Here is a 19,782-nt window from a genome sequence, read left to right as displayed (position 1 = left end):
CAGTGATTTACAAACTCTTTGCTCCATACTCTCTAAAATAATGTTGAAAACTACACCCCTCACACAGTTCTAAGTTGACATCTAAAATTTTATCCAATATTATGTTTATTTTTACCAAGAAACAAAACACATTAAATAATTTTTAAATTAATTAAAATGGGAATAATCTCTTAAAATATATTTCATAATATAGTCTTTTAAAAAAATAGGTTTTACTCCCTCATTTAATAAATCACACTGCTATGGGCTGAATTGTATCCCCTCAAAATTCCTCTGTTGAAGCCCTAACCACAAATATAACAGTATCTGGAGATGAGGCTTTTGGGAGCTAATTAGGTTTAAATGAGGCTTAGTGCCCTTATTAGAAGAGATCCCAGAGAGCTTGCTGGCTCGCTCTCTCCACCTTGTGGGGGCACAACAGGAAGGCAGCCATCTGCAAGCCAGGAGGACAGCCCTCTCCAGAACCCGATCCTGCTAGCACCGTAATCTCAGACTTCCCAGCCTCCAGAATTGTGAGAAATACATTCCTCTTCTTTATGCCATCCAGTCTATAAATTTTATTATGGTAGCCTGAGTTGATTAAGACCCACACAAAATCAGAGAATCATAAGAATGTCTATCCCTGAGTATTACCCTGTGTATCTTGAAAATTATAATAACTCCAAAAAAACATTCCAGTTGTATTTAAAAGAAATTATGCCCCCAACCCAGAATGTTTGGGGTTTTGAACGCAGGCAGTGAAGCACTGCAGCAGGCCAGGCTACAGGGCCAGATGTCGGCTGCTAGGGAATGCTGAGTGTTTCCAGGCAGGTAGGACAGAGGTCACGTTGGAAAAGGAAATGCACTATACAATAAGGGGCGTCTTGAAGGAAGGAAAGGAAATTAATGGGAATAAAAGAAGCACCAAAGATTTCACCCCCAACACAAACACACACAAACACACACACACACACACACACAAACTCCCTGTGCCTCCCTCACCCCTGAGTTAGGGCCATTTCGGGAAATAAATTGTCCTAAAACATCCAGAATTCAGAACTTCAGAACTCCCCTGAGCGGGATCAACAAGGAAATGCTGACTTGGCACACAGCTGCTGTCCTGACTTGGTCCCTATTGTTCTTCTAAGATTCCGGGGCACCAAGGCAGGCAGGGTCAGCAACGCTTTCATCTTCAAGAACACCATTGCTCTCACTTTTCTCTCCCTAGATCCACCCTGCTTTTGAATGTGAGTGCAGTTAGGTCTTCCCCATTACCTTTCCACTGGAAGGGAGTGCAAGCAGCAGCAAAGTATCCAAACACCATTCAGCTTGGAGTCTGGCATTACCTAACACCCGTGTGACTTAACCTCTCTGGGCTCCAGCTTCCTTGGTTGTAAAATGGGAATAAACCACATTGATATAAGCTCCATGAATGCAGAACTTGATTTGTCTGTTTGGGTCACTGCTTATATCTTTAGAGTTCTTCAACAGACACTTGAAAGAATAAATGGATGAGCTGCATATGTAGCCTGTGGTGGAAATGAGGATGAAATGAGGTTATTAAGGTAAAAGGCCTAGCACAGGAGAGGTAATAACGATATCTTAATCCTCTCAGAACCTCAGTTCGCTCATCTGTAAAATCAAAATTTATAATATTGATAGGCATCTACCTTTCAGAGTCACTGTGGCTATCAAAATGAGAACATGAATTGGGAAGCACTTTGTGAAATCACAACTTTCATGTCAGGGTAAGCACGGTGCCAAGACCAGCTCGGTCAGGGAGACCTTAACCCAGCGGCACTAGAGGAATTAAAGACACACACACAGAAATATAGAGGTGTGAAGTGGGAAATCAGGGGTCTCACAGCCTTCAGAGCTGAGAGCCCGGAACAGAGATTTACCTACATATTTATTAACAGCAAACCAGTCATTAGCATTGTTTCTATAGATATTAAATTAACTAAAAGTATCCCTTAAGGGAAACAAAGGGATGGGCCAAATTAATTGCAGCAGGAACACGCCCTTAAGACACAGACTGCTCATGCTTTTGTTTGTGGCTTAAGAATGCCTTTAAGCGGTTTTCCGCCCTGGGTGGGCCAGGTGTTCCTTGCCCTCATTCCCATAAACGCACAATCTTCCAGCCTGCGCATTATGGCCATTATGGACATGTTACATTGCTGCAGAGATTTTATTTATGGCCAGTTTTGGGGCCAGTTTATGGCCAGACTTTGGGGAGCTTGCTCCCAACAAATGGTGGCTTTCAAACATTTGAAGAAGCAGATGGACCCTATGTTTCATACGGCAGGCTGATACTAAAGTCCAGCAGAGGCAATAGAATGGATCAGGGTTGAAGGCAAAGTTGGGCTCCATGGCCACCACAATGGCAGTCTCTACCCCACAATGACTCCTGAAGTACCCTCAGCAAACTCAGATCTATAAGAAGGGAGGCTTTGGAGATTAATCTGTAGAGACTATGTCCATATATTGGGCTGAGTCAGCTCAGACCCCAGTAGTCCACATACTTCCTTTTGTATTTCCCTTCAAAGAAGCCATGCAGGGAAGTAGAAATGGACCAATGGGTTCAGGCCCATACACCCGGTGTGAAATTCTAACTAGTCCATCAATAACTGTGTGACTTAAAGCAATATACCTCTTGTGGCTCAGTTCTCTCACTTGTAAAATGGCTCTGGTAGTGATACCCAGGTTTGTTATGAAGATGATTCCATATCTGCACAAAACGCCCTGGGCAATGAACATAGTTGACCTCCATAACTAACTCCCTTGCCTTTCCTTTGTTCTGGAATGTTCAAGGGCACCGTTTTTTCCAGGTGACTGGGGCCCAATCAATGCTGCCTAAATTATAACCATTGTTCACTCTGTTTAGACCAGTTTATGCCTAAGAACTGTGCCGCTGATGGGTTAGTTGAAGCTATGTCTGTGTGAATAGAGTTGATGTAGGCAGAGTTTTAGCAGAAAAGAGTAGATAAAGTGATCAATTCATCATTTTATTGGTCTGATTCAATCTGTGCAATTGAAAAATGGTATTACTTCCAAAAGTTAGTACTAGGTACTATTTTTGAGTGTTCAGTATCCACCAGGCTAAGTGTTTTACAAACACTACTTTATGAACCATCCTAACACCTCTACAGAGGACCAATTCTCTTCCCCATTGCACCTGGGAAGACTGAGACACTGAGACTAAAGCAACTAGCCTGACATCCACAAGCAGTAAATGGAGAAGTGTGACATCAGATCTGGGCCTGCTTTAATGCAGGTTCTATGCCTGTGTGGTGTTGCTGGGGAAATATGTGTAATTTGCTGTAGCCCCTACAGCATTGGAATTCCTGTCTAATGTATAGATCAATGATTGCTACTGAATTATGCGTCCTGTCATTACTCTAGCAACTCCTATGGATTAATTGTCTAAAAAGAACCCTTTGAAGCATTTAAGTTGAAAGAAAAAATCTAAGGTCCTTCCTTTTTTACCTTATAATTGTAACATGCTTCCTTAATAGTTCAGTTAAAAGAAATAATGTTGTCAATCTTTGGTTTGTTAATTGTTGCATGATTTGTCCCCAGCTAGATAGAAGTGAGCAAAAATAATAATTACGTGTGTTTTTTATTTAAAAGAAATTTTGGATGGAATCTCACCATGAAGAACAGAAAGTAGATTTGCTCTATTTGAAAGGAGGAGGTTTAGAGGGTCGTCCCCTCCCCAACTAGCAGGTCCTAAGGCAACTCAGTGGTTTCTCTGGGACTCTTAGATCCGTTTTGGGACAGCCAAAGGCCTGTGAACCCAGAAAGCCATTGAGCTTTCTCCATTAACTTGATAAATAACTTTCAGCACTGACTATGTCTGTGTGCTAAGCTTTGAGCTAAGTGGGAATGGAAGGTGGCATCCCTGCCCTCCAGAACCCGAATGTCTAGAGAAGAAAGAGAAGGTGCAGATGTCATCTATAGTCCTTTTCTCTTAATTTGTGACTGATTAGTCCAGCAAAACATCCCTGGGGCTCTGTTCTGGAAGAACTGAAAAAGACTTGTCGCTAGGAGTAGAATTGCCTCCATTTTAGCTTCAAGAATGCTCTGAGGTCCTCCCCTCAAGAACTGATCTTGAAATACACTGTGTGTGTTTGTGGTTCTTTGCAACCACGGGGTAGCCTTACTAATGAGGATCAATGTCTGTAAATTATTAATTACTTTTACATAGTTTCATTCTTATCTTTTATTTAAGTCAAATCCCAGACATAAAATGAAAGAGAAAGAAAAGCTATGCAGTAAAAAAATGTGAAGTCTTCTTGCTATGCTTCTTGTTTTGTAGAGGAAAATAAAACTTATCTAAATGTCTTTTCATTAAGATGCTCCAGTGCATTCTCTCTCTGTATAATGTTAATTGCCTAATGACATTAGCACCGTGTGCTGTTTAATAGTCTCTCACCATTAGCTGGCAAAGCACTTTAACATCCATTATTATATCCTTTGGGGCTCACAATAGTTCTGTGTGTGAAGCAATCAGGTAGTGCCTTATATTACAACTATTGAAACTTAGGGTCAGATTAAACTATGTGCCCAGGATCACATGTTCAAAGAGTATGGGTTTTAAAAACACAACAGTACCAGTTTAGTCCTGGAATTCTACTTACCAGCTCTGGGCCATAGGGAAAATCATTTTACTTTATCAGGCTACAATTCCTTCACAAATAGACAAGCAGCTAGTCCTTATTAAAGGCCAGGCACTGTTATAAACTCCCTGCATGTGTTTATTCACTTAATCTTGACAACGTTATTAACATTTTATTGATGCAGAGATTAAAGCATCTATAGGGAAGTAAAATAACTTCTCTAAGGTCATGTTGCCAGTAAGTGATGGAACAAGATGAGAACTTGGCTGTCTGGCACTAAAGTCTGTGATATTAACCCTCATACTACAGTGATAACAGTGTAATAAGGAAAACATCAATTGGGACTCATGATTGTGCCAGTCAGGATAGTAACAAACATCCCTAAAATCTCAGTGCTTAAAACAGTAAACATTTATTTTTCATTCACACTTTATGTTCATTACAGGAGGGGGTGGGATAGCAGGATATCACCACATTTTATCCTGATTCAAGGACCCTGGTTAGAAGGCTTCATCAGGAGCTCCTTGACTCATGACAGTGACACAGGAGAGAAAAAGTTTTAAAGAGTATGGTTGATCGTGGTCTTAAAGCTTCTGCCCAGAAGTGACACATATTACTTCTGCTCATATTTCATTGGTCAAAAGCAACATCAATATCCAGACAAACATCATATGTTTGCACTTATTTGCAGAATCTAAAAATCAAAACAATTGAACTCATGGACATAGAGAGTAGAATGATGGTTACCAGAGGCTGGGAAGGGTAGTGGGGGGTTAGGAGGGAGGTGGGGATGGTTAATGGGTAGAAAAAAATAGAAAAAATAAATAAAACCTATTATTTGATAGCGCAACAGACTATAGTCAATAATAACTTAACTGTACATTTTAAAATAGCTAAAAGAGTGTAATTGGATTGTTTGTAACTCAAAGGATAAATGCTTGAGGGAATGGATACCCCATTCTCTATGATGTGATTATTTCACATTGCACGCCTCAAAACACCTCATTTACCCCATAAATATATACACCTATTATGTAATCACAAAAATTAAAAATTAAAAAAGTATGCAGGGAGGACAATCCTACTATACACTTGAGTAATATAGTAGTGGGCATGGCTGTGGATAACACAAATGACTCCTCTCAATGACCTCCTGCACAGAAGCTCACTGGGAAAGTGCCTCAGAAACTGATGTGCTCCTCTCAAAGGCTGGATTCCATTTCTTCTCTTGCCTTGTCAATTTTTTTTCAATGGCTCCTACAGTTTTCATTGTCAGTAGATATAAAGTACCATATGCTTTTTAACTTAAGAGTTAAAGTCAAAACAATGACCCAGAAACCAGGAAGTTCACCAAGATCAAGAAAAACCTCATCCTTTAGTTACAAGCATTTCTTCTAATGTTCACATGTTGCCTGTCTAATGTCTAATTTATTACAATATTTCCATATTCTCAACCCAATTCAACTTTACTTGCTTGTGTAAATAGCTTTGCATTACCTTACAATTTAAGAACAGAGACTGCAAAGATTCAACTGAGTACATGGAATCATTCATTCATTCTTTATTTCTTTTTTTCTTTTAAAAAAGGACACTGCATGTCTTAAGTCCTACTGTATGAAAAGCAGGATGCTCCAGGCTGTGAGGAATGTAAGGCTGCCTCAGGCAGAAATAATGCCTTCAAGGACCTTATACTCTTTACCAAAAAGCTTGGATATATATGAACATTAATAGAAAGTATTGCACACCCAGGCATCCACCCATCCACCTATTCAGTAAACACCTGCTAAGTGTTAACCAAGTGCCAGATACAGTACAATCTTAAGAGGGGAACATACAGAGTAGTTGTTCAAAGTCCCCATTCTCAATTAGTTTAGAGGAGACAGATTATTATAACACAGCACCCTAATTACTGTTCACCCAGGATGCAATGAGAACACAGGGAAGGGTACATAAGTCAGACTTGGAAATCAGGGCAGCTTACTGGCCAGAGTTAAACGAAGCTTCACTCTAAAAGATGGAGTAGAAGCTCTTCCATTGAAAGAGGTAACGGACATTCCAGATTGAGGAAGCACCATGGTCCCAGAGAGGAAAGAAGGAACACAAGGTTCAGACAATGACTTCTTGTTTGGATGGCTGGAGTCTAATGTGTGCTTGAGGAATGAGAAGAATAACTAAGGCACTGGACAGATCATGAGGAATTTTGTGTGCCAGACTAGGAATTTTCCATGGTATCTTATAGACCAGTAGTATCTAAATATTTTGATCCCCTATTTTTATTAATAAAATTATATGAAGATATGCATATCTAATAAAATTGTATTTATCTATTCTATTAATTATATTCATATGTTTAAAAATATATACCATAAAATATACATAATATAGGGATTTTAAAGGATAATGAGAAAATAAAAATACTTTAAAATATTTTAATTTACAGTATCTAATTGAATTTAAATATTTTAATTTAATCACAATTTTAAAATATTTTAAATTAATTACAATTTAATTTAATTAAGACTTTTCTGCTTTCACCATTTATTAGAGAGCAGTAAGTTTAAACATAATTCTTTTTTAAAAAAATTTTTAATAGTTTGTGATATAGTAACGTAAAGGTCAGGTTTTAAGTTCAATTTATTTCTATACCAGGCTTCAGTGGCTATCAGAGCTAAACATATATCTTATAAATGTTTTCCAATCTCATAAATGGATTTAAGCCCTTATAAATGGGTCCCGACCTCATCAGAAATCTTCATTTAGAAGATATTTAAACATTAGTAAATGTGCAGCTCTAAGAATTTTGATAGATGATATAATATAACTTCGGTTTTACAACAAAATTCTTAAAAAGATGGAAACATTTCCAAACTTCCATTCTCAAAATGCTTTCTTCAGAGCATCAATTTCTTTAAAAATCAGTTACTTTCTTGCTCATTCTTAAGTCATCATCTTGAGTTGGAAGAAATAAATTAAGCAAGTTTGTATGTTTTTTTCAAATATATGCTAGAAGGAATATTAATGGCGACATTATCACAAAACTATCAGCAAATTTGGAACACTTGTCTTCTTGTCAAAGACAAACGAATAGCTCACCTTTAAGTCTGACAATTCTTTTAAGCATTTTGAAGTCACATAATCATTGTGTTTGGGGGGCAATGAAGGTTTTTCTAGTAATTCTACTACAAAGTATTATCTTCTACCATTTGATTTTCTGCATAAATGACGTCATTTAATCATAAACTAAAATTGTTCAAAATACTCTGAAAGAAAGAATGCCCATGACTACAGGAAATCATCCAATGGTAGAAATTCTTCTGTCTTCTCAAGACGCCTCCTCCATACTTACAGTCAGAGGATGACCAGACATGTATCCCCTAAGTTTCCAATATCAATCTATATATCAAATGTTGGTAAAGCTTTTCAACATAAGTAACAAAAGCTGTGAATGGAAGTTCTAACATTTTCTTCCTGCATCTCAATGGATGACCCAGCTCAGCCCTGGGATGTAAACACTCTATTTCAGAGACCACAGCTCTAAGGAGTAGGTCAGAAAAGAGTGATAGGGTAATGAGGTCACATTTGTGTTTAGAAGGAGCAGCTGGAAACCATGACAGTATGGGCTGGAAGGCTGAGGCAGGGATCCCAGACTCAGGCATGATGGTGGTCTGAACTAAGTCACAGAAGGGCTAGAAAGAAGGAAACAGTTGACATTTTGGTTGGAAATGGAATGTGTAATGAAGTATGAAATCAATAATCTATCACAGGTTAATGTTGGGTAGAAAAAGATGCTGGTGCCATTCCCTGAGACAGAGGTTACACAGCAGGTTTTGGAGGAAGGTTTCAAAGAGCCAAAGAGCCCTTAAAAGTACAGATAAAAGGCTAAGGATGTTCAGAGACTCCTTCCAGTTATTAAAGAACCTACGAAGGCTTCATGAAAGGGGTGACATTGAAAGTGCAGAGCTGGACGGGTGTGGTGGCTCACACCTGTAATCCCAGCACTTTGCAAGGCCGAGGCGGGAGGATCACGAGGTCAGAAGATCGAGACCATCGAGGCTGAGGCAGGAGAATGGCGTGACCCGGGAGGCAGAGGTTGCAGTGAGCCAAGATCGCTCCATTGCACTCCAGCCTGGGCGACAGAGCGAAACTCCATCTCAAAAAAAAAAAAAAAAAAAAAAGAAAAGAAAGTGCAGAGCCAAGGATGCCTACTCTGGTCTTATACATGTGTCTCTCCATTTACCTATGTCAACAGGTATGTGCGGTCAAGGACAAAACACGATGTTGACATGAGGATTGGAATCCACTCAGGCTCAGTGCTGTGCGGTGTTTTGGGACTAAGGAAGTGGCAGTTTGATGTCTGGTCTTGGGATGTGGATATTGCAAACAAACTCGAATCTGGAGGAATCCCCGGGTAAGACAAAGCAAAGTCCTTTTCATGCTTAACAGTTGTCATTTGCTCATTTTGTGACAGTGGGTTTCCTGTGTACAGAAATTCAGGGTTAGATCTAGGAAGCAATTATTTGGAAGGAGACCAGACACTGAAACATCATACAACTATTAGCTTCCAAAACCTAGTAAAATGCATCAGAGGCAACAAGGATGTGGAATAACACTGAGGTGTTCGGGTCTCTGCCCTGCACAGCATTGATCCTTAGACTTGGCAGCACATTTGAATCTCCAAAGGAACATTTAAAAAATACTAGTGTCCAGACCCCGTCCCAGTTTATTTAAAGCAGAATCTGTGCAGAATTTATTTTAAGTTCCTCAATGAATTGTAATGGGCAGCCAGGATTAAGACCTACTGACTTTCCATGCATGATCCAGGACTCAGTGAGGAAATTCAGGCTCTTCCTTAGAAACTCAACGTTTCAAATTTGGCTGTCAAGATTGGTTGACATTGGATCCCCAAAGGTGCTAGTGGTCTGCAAAGGCCACTGCAACTAAGGTAAGTCTTGAAAAGTTGTATCAAGATTCTGTTGACACAGATTGGACCTAATAAGACCTCAGATATGTGTGAGCCAGTGTGATTTTCTGCAGCCTCTCTTTCTTAAAGATGATGGATGGATGGATGGATGGATGGATGGATGGATGGATGGATGGATGGATGGAGATAGAGAAAGAGAGAGAGAGAGAGAGCACTTCCACATATTCCTTTTCCTACCCCCTAGACCTGCCCTTGGAGTCACAGATTTCTCTGGTATATGCCATCATTCCTTGCAAATTATGTTTAATATCAAGTAATATGTTATCATGGGGGAAAAAGACAACAAGAGGTGGAATCAGAGTAACTAGGATTCCCACTCTGCCCCTTGCTAAACTCTATTATCTTCAGCAAGTTATGTAAAGCATGCACAGCACCTGGCGTGTGATTTTAGTGTGAACTTGGCTTGCACTTACCTGTGTGATCTCAGGCCAGTGCTTAACTTCTGAGTCCAACTTTCTTCACTGCAGGAAGAGGGATAATAATACTTATGATTTGCTACCTTGTGAACTTATTTTCCTCCTCCATGAGAGTTTGTTCTCTCATCTGCTATAATGGGCATAATCCACCTCACAGGTCTCCTGTGAAGATTATCTCAGGCAATGGGTATGAAGCACCTTTTTTTGTACACTGTGCAGGGACAGCCCCAGGTCAGTTACTATTCCTATGGGGATCTTTCAGTCTATGTGGTGTGTCATGGCTGTTTGCCAGACAGGTTTAGAATTGAGAAAGGCCTGATGTGTTACTGCTGGGTTTCTTAAATCTTTCCATTCTTTAGGATTTTCCCACAAGTAACTACCTGCTGAATTTAGACAAACAAGATAGCCAATTCATCTGTGTTTCCAGGCCTGTATCTTAAAAGCATCACCAAATGGGGAATTGCCCATATACTCAATAGATTCCTTTTGCAAACCTTAGAATATGCTTTGGGGGTTTGTAAGATACTGCTTTGATATCTGGAAGCCAGTTTAGCTATTGTTCTGAATAACATTAAGAAACAGAAGAGTGACCAAGTTTAAATCAGCACATCACCATGGAATACTATGAAGCCATAAAAAGGAATGACATCATGTCCCTTGCAGCAACATGGATGCAGCTGAAAGAAATTATCTTAAGTGAAATAATGCAGAAACAGAAAACCAAATACCACATGTTCTCACTTCTAAGTGGGAGCTAAACATTGAGTACATATGGACATAAAGACAAGAATAGACACTGGGGCCTACTAGAGGGAGAAGGGAGAGAGTGGGTCAAGGGACGAGAAACTACCTGTTGGGTACTATGTTCACTACCTGTGTGAGGGTTCCTTCTTACCCCGAACCTCAGCATCATGCAATATGCTTTGTAATAAACCTGCACATATACCGCCTGATTCTAAAATAAGTTGAAAAAGAAAAGAAACGAATAAAATAATTTGTAAAAAGAAACAGAAAAGTGACTGAGTTTAAATCATCTTTCACACCCTTATTTTTAATATCATGAGTCATGAGTCTGAACCGTGGGTTTACTACTTACCAGCTATGAAGGCTGGAAGATTGTGGCAAGTACTTCATGCCCTTCCCAGTTTCTTCACTGTAAGTTTGGACTGAAAACATTATCCCCCTTAAAAATGTAGTTTCAAATATGATTGTGCTTATAAAGCATGTAGTCTAGTCTTCTGTTCAGTATCCAGCTCTGCTTAGCCATGGGATGTTGTCAATGTGCAAAATGCAGGAATGTCAAAACGGGACTCCAGACTCACCATGGTTTGATATTGTGTCATATTTTTCCACGTTTTTATTGTCTTCTTCTTTAACACCTCTGAGCCTTGTGTTTATAGAAGAACGGTTCTCAAACCTTAGCCTTGGAATGACCCGAGAGCTTATTAAACCATAGCTTGCTGGGCCCCACCACCGAGTTTCCGGTTCAGTATGTCTGGCATGGAACTCAAGATGATGCTTTCTACCAGTTCCTGGTAGGAACTGCTGGCCTTAGTACCACACCATGAAGATCACCATTTTTGAACTCGTGTTAGATGAAGTAATGCATCTAAAGTCCTTTGTACTGTACTCAGTAAATATTGATTGTGGTTGTGGTAGTAGTACTAACCATATAGTACAGTTCCGGGGTGGTAGAGAGATACTGAGAGTAAAAGTTCTTGTCTCAATCCAGCACTGCCACTAACCACTAATATGATTTGGGGCCAAAAATGTACTTGTTACTTCTGGGCCAGTTTCAGCATCTGCAAAAGGAGATAAAGAAATGTCTAATACCTAAGATTGTTGAAAGAATGGAAATTATATGAGATAATCCATGGAGCACACAGTAATACCTTTGGTTACTAGATAACATTTATGCAAAGCAAGAGTTACACAATTGTTAGGTCTTAATTTAGTATCATGACTACTTTTATTATATCTTAGCATTAAAATTTATCAGAAAATGCCAAGTTTACTTGACACTCAATATATGAGAATATTGCCCGAAAACTGACACATTTCCTTAGAAAGAAATGCAATCTTCAGTATCTCATCTGCAAATGCCTTACCCCAAAGCTCAAGTTAGTAGCAAGGATGAAAAGAAACATCTGAAACCTAGTTTCTACCAAAACATTTAAGTGTATATTGATTAGCACTTCAGCAGAAGAATCAGTGAAGGCAAGGATCTCTTTCACTAGTGAAAACATAATATTGATTTAATACATGGAAGTATTTGTCCCCCTGCATACTGACAGCAGAATAATAAAAATAGAATCCAGAGAAATGCTAAATGGGGTTAATATGTAACTTCATTATCTTAAAAGAAAATCAACCACGGTGCTTTAGAAAACCCTCCTACCAGGTTCATTTTGCCTAGGAGAAAAGGTAAGCTTCCAGTCTTAACTCTGAGATTCATCTGAGAAAGCAGACGGGGACTTCCATTTCATGGAAGGTCAAACAATCTGTCATTCTCCCAGGTCAATATTGTTGAGTTCATATGTATTAACAAAATGCATCTTGGGAATATTTAGTATTTATTCAGCACATTTCTCAGGAGAGTGAAAACATCTTTCACACATTTATTTTTAACATCTTGCACTTGAAATCAATCAAGATATTTATGTGGAAGATGTGGAGAACATGCCTTAAATTATCAGAAATGATTTGTTTGTAGTTTCTGTTTTTTCACATGTTCTTTGCAATGAACTATTCTTTCTGTAAGGAGGGATTTAGCAGAATGGGTTAGAAGGATGAGAGGGAGTAGCAGAGCTAATACTAAAAGTAAACTGCATTTTATTTAATTAATGAATTTATTTATTTTTTCTAAGACAGGGTCTCACTTTGTCGTTCAGAATGAAGTGCAGTGGCATGATCTCGGCTCACTACAGCTTCAACTGTCTGGGCTCAAGCGATCCTCCCACCTCAGCCTCTCAAGTAGCTGGGACTACAGGCATGCACCACCACGCCCAGCTAACTTTTGTATTTTTTTGTAGAGATGGTGTTTTGTCATGTTGCGCAGGCTGGTCTCAATCTCCTGAGCTCCAGCAATTCACCAGTCTCAGCTTCCTCAGCATGAGCCACTACAACGCATTTTTAAAAGCCACTCTAAAATTTTTTTTAAAACTTTTCTGTTTACTTGGATATATTGTTCTTAGCATTCCAAAAGCCAATCAAAATATTAAGCATTCTTTCATTCAAATGAATACTAAAGTAAACTTAGGAAAATGACTTTTGAGCTGAATTGGACAGTAGGAAATTGTTAGTAAGCATCAAATAGCACATTGAATCTGGAGAATTGCCAATTACTTGAATAGCTGGAGAGAGTATAGGAGAGCTATATTAGAGGAGTGTAAGAAGATGAGCTTTGAAGTGACAGAGCCAGAGAATGAAAGCTTGGAGGCCTTATTCAGAAGGCCTGACAATAGTCTTCTGTAAACCTTGAGGAGGCATGGAATACACAACAGTAATATGATGACAATGGCATTTTTTAGAATACTCTTAATAACTTACATATTTGCTTTTATAGTGTATATATTGTACCATACACTGTTTTGACTACCTTACACAAACCAACTCGTAGAATAATCACAATGATCGTCAGAGATAGGTGCTATTATGTTTCCCATATTATGGGTAAGAAAATGGACTGAAAGAAAGGCTAAGTAATTTGCCCAAGATCTCTCAGGTGCCAAGTGGCAGAGCTAGGGTTTGAATCCAGGAGATCTAGCAACGAAGTCCATGTTTGTAACCACCTTACCTTGCTAGTCTACCCAGACCACATTATAACACAGTAAGTAATATGATTGAGTTAGACAGTTATGAAGACAGAAAAACTCTTCCCCAGAAGAATTTACCATGTGAAATTTCCATGAATCAAGTTTGATCCTCAAGGCCCTGATGTCACATGTTATTTTGCTAAAAAAGAAGCCTGAGTCATGATCTACAGTGGCTGACAATTGTGCAGCCATGAGTCACTTCCCTTGTGAGTGAGCCCAGCCAGCTGCCAGCCTGCACATGTCCACAGCTTTGTTCTTTGCTCCTTATAATATACATGTTATAGGGGAAATTGTACCCTACAGTGGTTTTCCCAAAGGATCCTCAGTGCAGCCCTACGGACTTATCAGAATCACCCTTGAGAAGAATATAGACAAGTTGGAGAAACAAGTTACAAATACATGAAGACTGAAGTGACAGGACAGGTTCCAAGACGATGAAAGAACAGTTTTTGCATGGTGATTTGGATAATGATTGTCACTGGGGTTCAGAAACATTTGCAGCACTTGTTTTTCCAATATAATCAACACGACTGAAAAAAAAAATCACTGTTTTGTAAAGTTTGCTGGGATCAGGCTGACAATCATAAGAAAAGCCAAAAGATGTGCTTAGGTGTGGCTCAGAAGAGCTGTATTTTATCAGAGGCAGCAGTGTCTCTTGGGACGATGTCCGTGATACTGTGCTCATGAATTTATGCTTCTATTTTCTTTTATTCTTTCTACTTTTTAGGAAGACAAGTGTTGTCCTTGAGGACATGCCCTAATAATACCCATGTGTAACCCTGGTGTTGGTTTTGTACAGGTCAAAAAATATATAGCCTTTGCAGGCAACATCAGGAGTGTGTAATGACCTATGCCTTCTACACACAGGAGGATTCACATTTCCAAAGCCACGCTGGACTGTCTCAACGGTGACTACAACGTGGAAGAGGGTCATGGTAAAGAGAGGAATGAATTCCTGAGGAAGCATAATATCGAGACTTACTTAATTAAGCAGCCTGAGGACAGTCTGCTGTCCTTGCCTGAAGATATCGTCAAGGAGTCAGTGAGCTCCTCAGACCGGAGAAACAGTGGGGCCACATTCACTGAAGGATCCTGGAGCCCTGAACTGCCGTTTGATAATATCGTGGGGAAACAGAATGTAAGTCCTCTCTTCCCCCTTCTGCTTGGCCACGAATGCATGCTCGTGTGCATCTCCAATCCAGACGCCTCAGAGAAAACTGATTCATCTTTAACCTTTTCTCCAATGAACACCATAATTGCAAATGATCAAACTATCTCTGTGTCTCCTCAGGACAGAATTAACCTCGTATGCAATTTCAGGAAATGCCAGAAATGCCAGAGGGTTCCTAACACCCTCTCTCTCTCTCTTTTTTTTTTTTTTTTTTTTTTGTAACCTAGCTAAAAATAAATATTATGTGAAGCTGAATTGTAATTTTACCAAAAAAAAAAAAAACCACTCATGTTGGAAAAAATAAATCCTCTGTTATTAAACTAAAGGGGAGGATCAAGTACATGAGAATGCCCCTTTTTCGGTAGCTGGCCATCATCAGTTCTGCGTCGCCCTCTGAGATTCAAAATCAGGAGGGCACTGCTGATTTGGAAATAGGAAAGGAGCACCAAGTGATGCCTAGAGTTAGGGAGTTCAGGAGAAGCATGCAATTTCAAAGCCACCCACATGATTCTATTTTTATATAGCATGGATTTGCATCTTCTATGAAGGACAGGGCTACTAAGTCAGTACATAAGGAGTAGATCACCAATAACCAAAATTCTTTTTAAATTATTTATTCAAATATTGAAATCACAGTAAACCCAATGAGATGCTCAGACTCCAAGAGGCACTTAGAGAACTGAGGCTGAGCCAGGTCAAGAACCAAGGTGGACACAGAGATTCTGTTCTCCCAGAATGCTTGCTTGGAGCCATGGCAAAATTACCTGCTCTAATATGGATTTTCCCTTTAACCTCTTAGACACAGCACATTTAGTTGAATTCATGTAAGTTCAATGATGTGACTGTACTATACATTTTTAGAGAAAGAAATAAAAATAGCCAATATATAACACTTATCTGACAGTTATCTGACAGTTTCTGACAAGATCCTCGACCAAGCAGAAGCTGAGAGTACTATGAAGTACCCAGCCAATAGGGTCTGGAGTTTTATGAAGACATATAAGGGTTAATTTTTAAATTCCATAGACCTCAACATTTCTAATTAACTTGTAGATAAGAAAAATCTGTCTGCCTAAAAAAATTTTAAATGGAAAGGTTAAAATGCTGAAAGTCTCCCCTCTTTCTTCTGCATTTGAAAGTTTGATGGGGCACTCTGAGACTAGGCTATCTTTGGTTTCTTTCTGGATCTGTGGGGGAAAAACTATGAGAAAATGCATGGGCCAGATTCCACTGGGAAAAGCTGCAGGTTGAACATAGGCTGCATGCCTTGCAAGAGTTGACCCTTAGGTCTTCGACAGCTCTTTTGTGAGGGTTTAATTTCCCCCAAAAATTATTATGCTCACACAAGTCATAACTGATTGCAATGCCTAGGTTCTTTCCATCTCTGAGTTGGTGCGCATGGTACAGTTTGCTGTTTTATAAAATAATGGTGTTATATACTTCCTGGAGTGGGTACATGACCAGCTGACAGTGCCCTCTCTGCTGCTTTTGCCTATTGTTAGCTTGGGTCTGAATGCTGATTATTTAAAGAGAAAGAAATGCATGCCTCATCCTGAATATCTCAGCATAAAGTTCTCTCTCTCAGTTTTAGTTTTTGTTTTGTCTTTTTTTTATTTTTGAAAAATCTCTCTCCAGTTAAGCTGATTGTAGGAATTAAGATAATTCCTTAATGTTCTAATCTGTATTGTACATGAACTTGCTACTAACAACTGAGAGCCAAGAAGAGGGAGGTGGAGGTTCTTGGTTTTATTCTATAGTTGATTGATCTGGTTAAATTGTATAGGAATACTTGAAATATTCATTTGCTGATTTCCTAAACATATTTCCTGATGTCACCAAATACCTATTATAAGAGATGTCATTATTAGCTAGAGATTGTTATTGTTGTTTAACCATACCATGTAGTTTTTTATGATGCCCAAGTTTTGCCTGGGTGTAATCCATCTGTGCCGTCTTCACCATGAATAATCTGAATTCATTTTGATGCCTTCAGACTGAAGAGCCAGTGAATGTGTGCTGATATTCATGAATAACCGCATGCCACCAATAATATTTTGGAAATTACTGAGCCAATTAAAACAGTCACAAGTATTCAGTGTTTGTACTTATGCCTAACTCTAGAAGTCAGTGAGCCATATGTGCAATTCAGAGACATAATTTGTCCCTGGAAGAGATCAAGACTGGTCTGGCTGAGCCTTTGCTGTGCCAAAACCCCCAGTCAATTCCACGGAAGCCCCGACCATCTGAGTGTTTGCATAACACAGATAAAGCATACTAATGCTTCACTGGGGGTATTCCAGCTAAATTGGCCAGATGTTTTGGCTTCTATTCATTCATAATATGTGCTTAGAAATATGTTTAATGGCATCAAATTGCTGTGTCATATTCTGTGCTATGTAGACAGCAGATGTTCAGATAGTTACATCCTCACGTATTCATTCATTCAATAAGGATTAATTGAGCATCTATTACAAGCCAACTACTGCTAGTAAAAAAAAAAAAGAGGAGGGATGGGGAAAAAAATCACTTTAGAGACAAAGTCAGCCAGTGGTTTATATTCTTAATAAAGATAGAAATTATATCCATTTCACTTACCACAATTTAGCCCACAATTAGAACAATACCTGGTAAATCACAGGGCTTGATTAAAGTTTGTTGAATGAGTGAATTAAATGATAGATATGGGTAGTGAGGGAGAGGAACCAGTCAAGTTTGAATTCTAGATTTTTTGCTCGGGTGACTGCGTGGATGATAGAACTTCCAACTAAAATAAGCAGTACTGGAATAGGAGATTGTGTGAGGAAGACTAGGAATTCTCTTTGGGACATGTTGAGCTTGAGGTGTCTGGGAAAAATCCAGGGAGAGTGATCACACATTTCTGAAACTCAGGCATAAAAGAACTGTGCAAGAGATGTGAATTTGGTATTCATAGTCACGAGAATTTTGGTCTTAGTAGAAGACATGGCAGTGAAAGAGATCACTGTTGAGAATCTGTAAAATTAAGGAACAAGAAGACACAAGCAGACCTTGAGGAACACAGTTGGAAGGTGAAAGAGAGTCAGTATTCCTTGGCAGAGACAGAGAAGAAACAGTCAAAGTGGTCAGAAGAGAACTAGGGAATGTGTTGTCACAGAAGCCTAGAATATGGCATTTTGAGAAGGAAGGGGCCATCAGCAAAGTCAAATGGAGACAAGAGGCCCAGGAAGATGAAGACTGATAGCTGCCTATTGGAACTGGATTGAAGGACATCATTGGCAAGAGGCAAATCTGGTGAGATGGTAGAGTCAGAAGCCAGGTCATCATAATTGGTAAGAGGTGGCTCTGGGTTTCCAAGAACTCCAGTTCCACCCCTGTTCCCTTCCCTCTACCCATTTCAGTAGTTTATAAATGGCTTGGAGGAGCAATGAAAATCACTAATAATTATCTCTGGCCCCTTATGTGAGTCTTCCAGTTTCTGTCTGCCTGACCATACTCCCTTGGTTTTGATGCTGTGTCTTGTCTGCCCCTGTATCTGTAACCATTTGGGTTAAAATTGTTGGTTTGACCCCATTCTGGTATCCAAGTTTTGCTCTTGGACATCCTGAACACTCATGCCCTTTTATATCCCTGCCCCCTGACAGGTGCAGATGCTCTGCCTCTTAATTTGATGCCTTGGTTTCCTGAACCCTGACTCAGATCTCAGTGAGATTCCCTATGCCTTGAGTTTCCAGGTGAAATGAAAGTAAGGAAACTAGAAGGCAAGAAGTTTATGATCACAGGTGGACTATTGGAACTTAAGATTTAAAAAGTAGAAGGAGATGGTTGAAGTAGATCAAAAGTGAAAAATTTCACATCTGGGGGAGAATATCCAGGAAGTTCAAGGCTAGATTATTAAATGAGTTATCAACATGGACAATGAATCTCTCAGTTGAAAGACAACATTGGAAATGAAAGGAAGATGAGAACAGGATCCTTATCATAAAGGTTATATTTTCCTTTTCTGCTGCATGCTCTGAGTAAAATCTATATCTGGGCTTGAGCTATTGTTCATTCTGTTATTTAACAGATACTCAAGTGTACTACATACTGAGGATCCAGTAATGAATCCCTGTCCTCCAGGAGCTTGTATTTCTTTTCTGTTCTTTTTTTTTTTTTTTTTTTTTTTTGAGACGGAATTTCACTCTGTCGCACAGGCTGGAGTGCAATGGCGCAATCTCAGCTCACTGCAACCTCCGCCTCCTGGGTTCAAGCGATTCTCCCAACTCAGCCTCTTAAGTAGCTGAGATTACAGGCACGTGCCAGCACCCCTGGCTAATTTTTGTATTTTTAGTAGAGATGGGATTTCACTATGTTGGCCAGACTGGTCACGAACTCCTGACCTCAAATGATCTACTCGCCTCAGACTCCCAAAGTTCTGGGATTACAGGCTTGAGCCACTGCACCCAGCCCAGGAGCTTACATTTCAAAGGAGTGAGGAATGCAGACAATTAATCAAAACATATAAGTGTAATGAAGGAAATAGAGAGATATGACCAGGGAGTATATAGAATACAGAAGGGATTGTCAGAGAAAGCCTTTCTAAAGATTTAATATGAGTGCTAAAAGGACTGTCATACAAATAAGCAGGAAAAGAGCATTCTAAACAGAGGAAAAGCAGTACAGACACCCTGAGGTAGAAAAGAGTTTAGTGTGTTAGAACAGCAAAAAGGCCCAAGTGGCTAGAGCATAATGAGCAGAGAAAAGGAGTAACAGATGGAGCTGAAGGGGCTGGGACCTCCGTCCTGCAAGCTTTGTTGATGTATTTTATTCCAAGAGAAGTGAT

At 39.4% G+C, this 19,782-nt stretch overlaps 1 protein-coding gene across 3 annotated transcripts in view; it reads left to right on the top strand.

Annotated features, from left to right (window-relative positions):
* The window catches only part of ADCY8 (adenylate cyclase 8), a 260,213-nt gene that overhangs the window by 125,310 nt on the left and 115,121 nt on the right, over positions 1–19,782 (top strand). For all 3 annotated transcript variants that reach the window (XM_054499607.2, XM_054499609.2, XM_054499608.2), the window contains exons 6-7: positions 8,848–9,006; positions 14,678–14,948. In XM_054499607.2, coding sequence (XP_054355582.1) covers positions 8,848–9,006; positions 14,678–14,948 — 430 coding nt within the window. The remainder of the gene's footprint in view (positions 1–8,847; positions 9,007–14,677; positions 14,949–19,782) is intronic.

The sequence above is a fragment of the Pongo pygmaeus genome, chromosome 7 (assembly GCF_028885625.2).
Source record: "Pongo pygmaeus isolate AG05252 chromosome 7, NHGRI_mPonPyg2-v2.0_pri, whole genome shotgun sequence".
NCBI lineage: Eukaryota > Metazoa > Chordata > Mammalia > Primates > Hominidae > Pongo > Pongo pygmaeus.
This window is presented reverse-complemented; position numbering and strand designations above follow the sequence as displayed.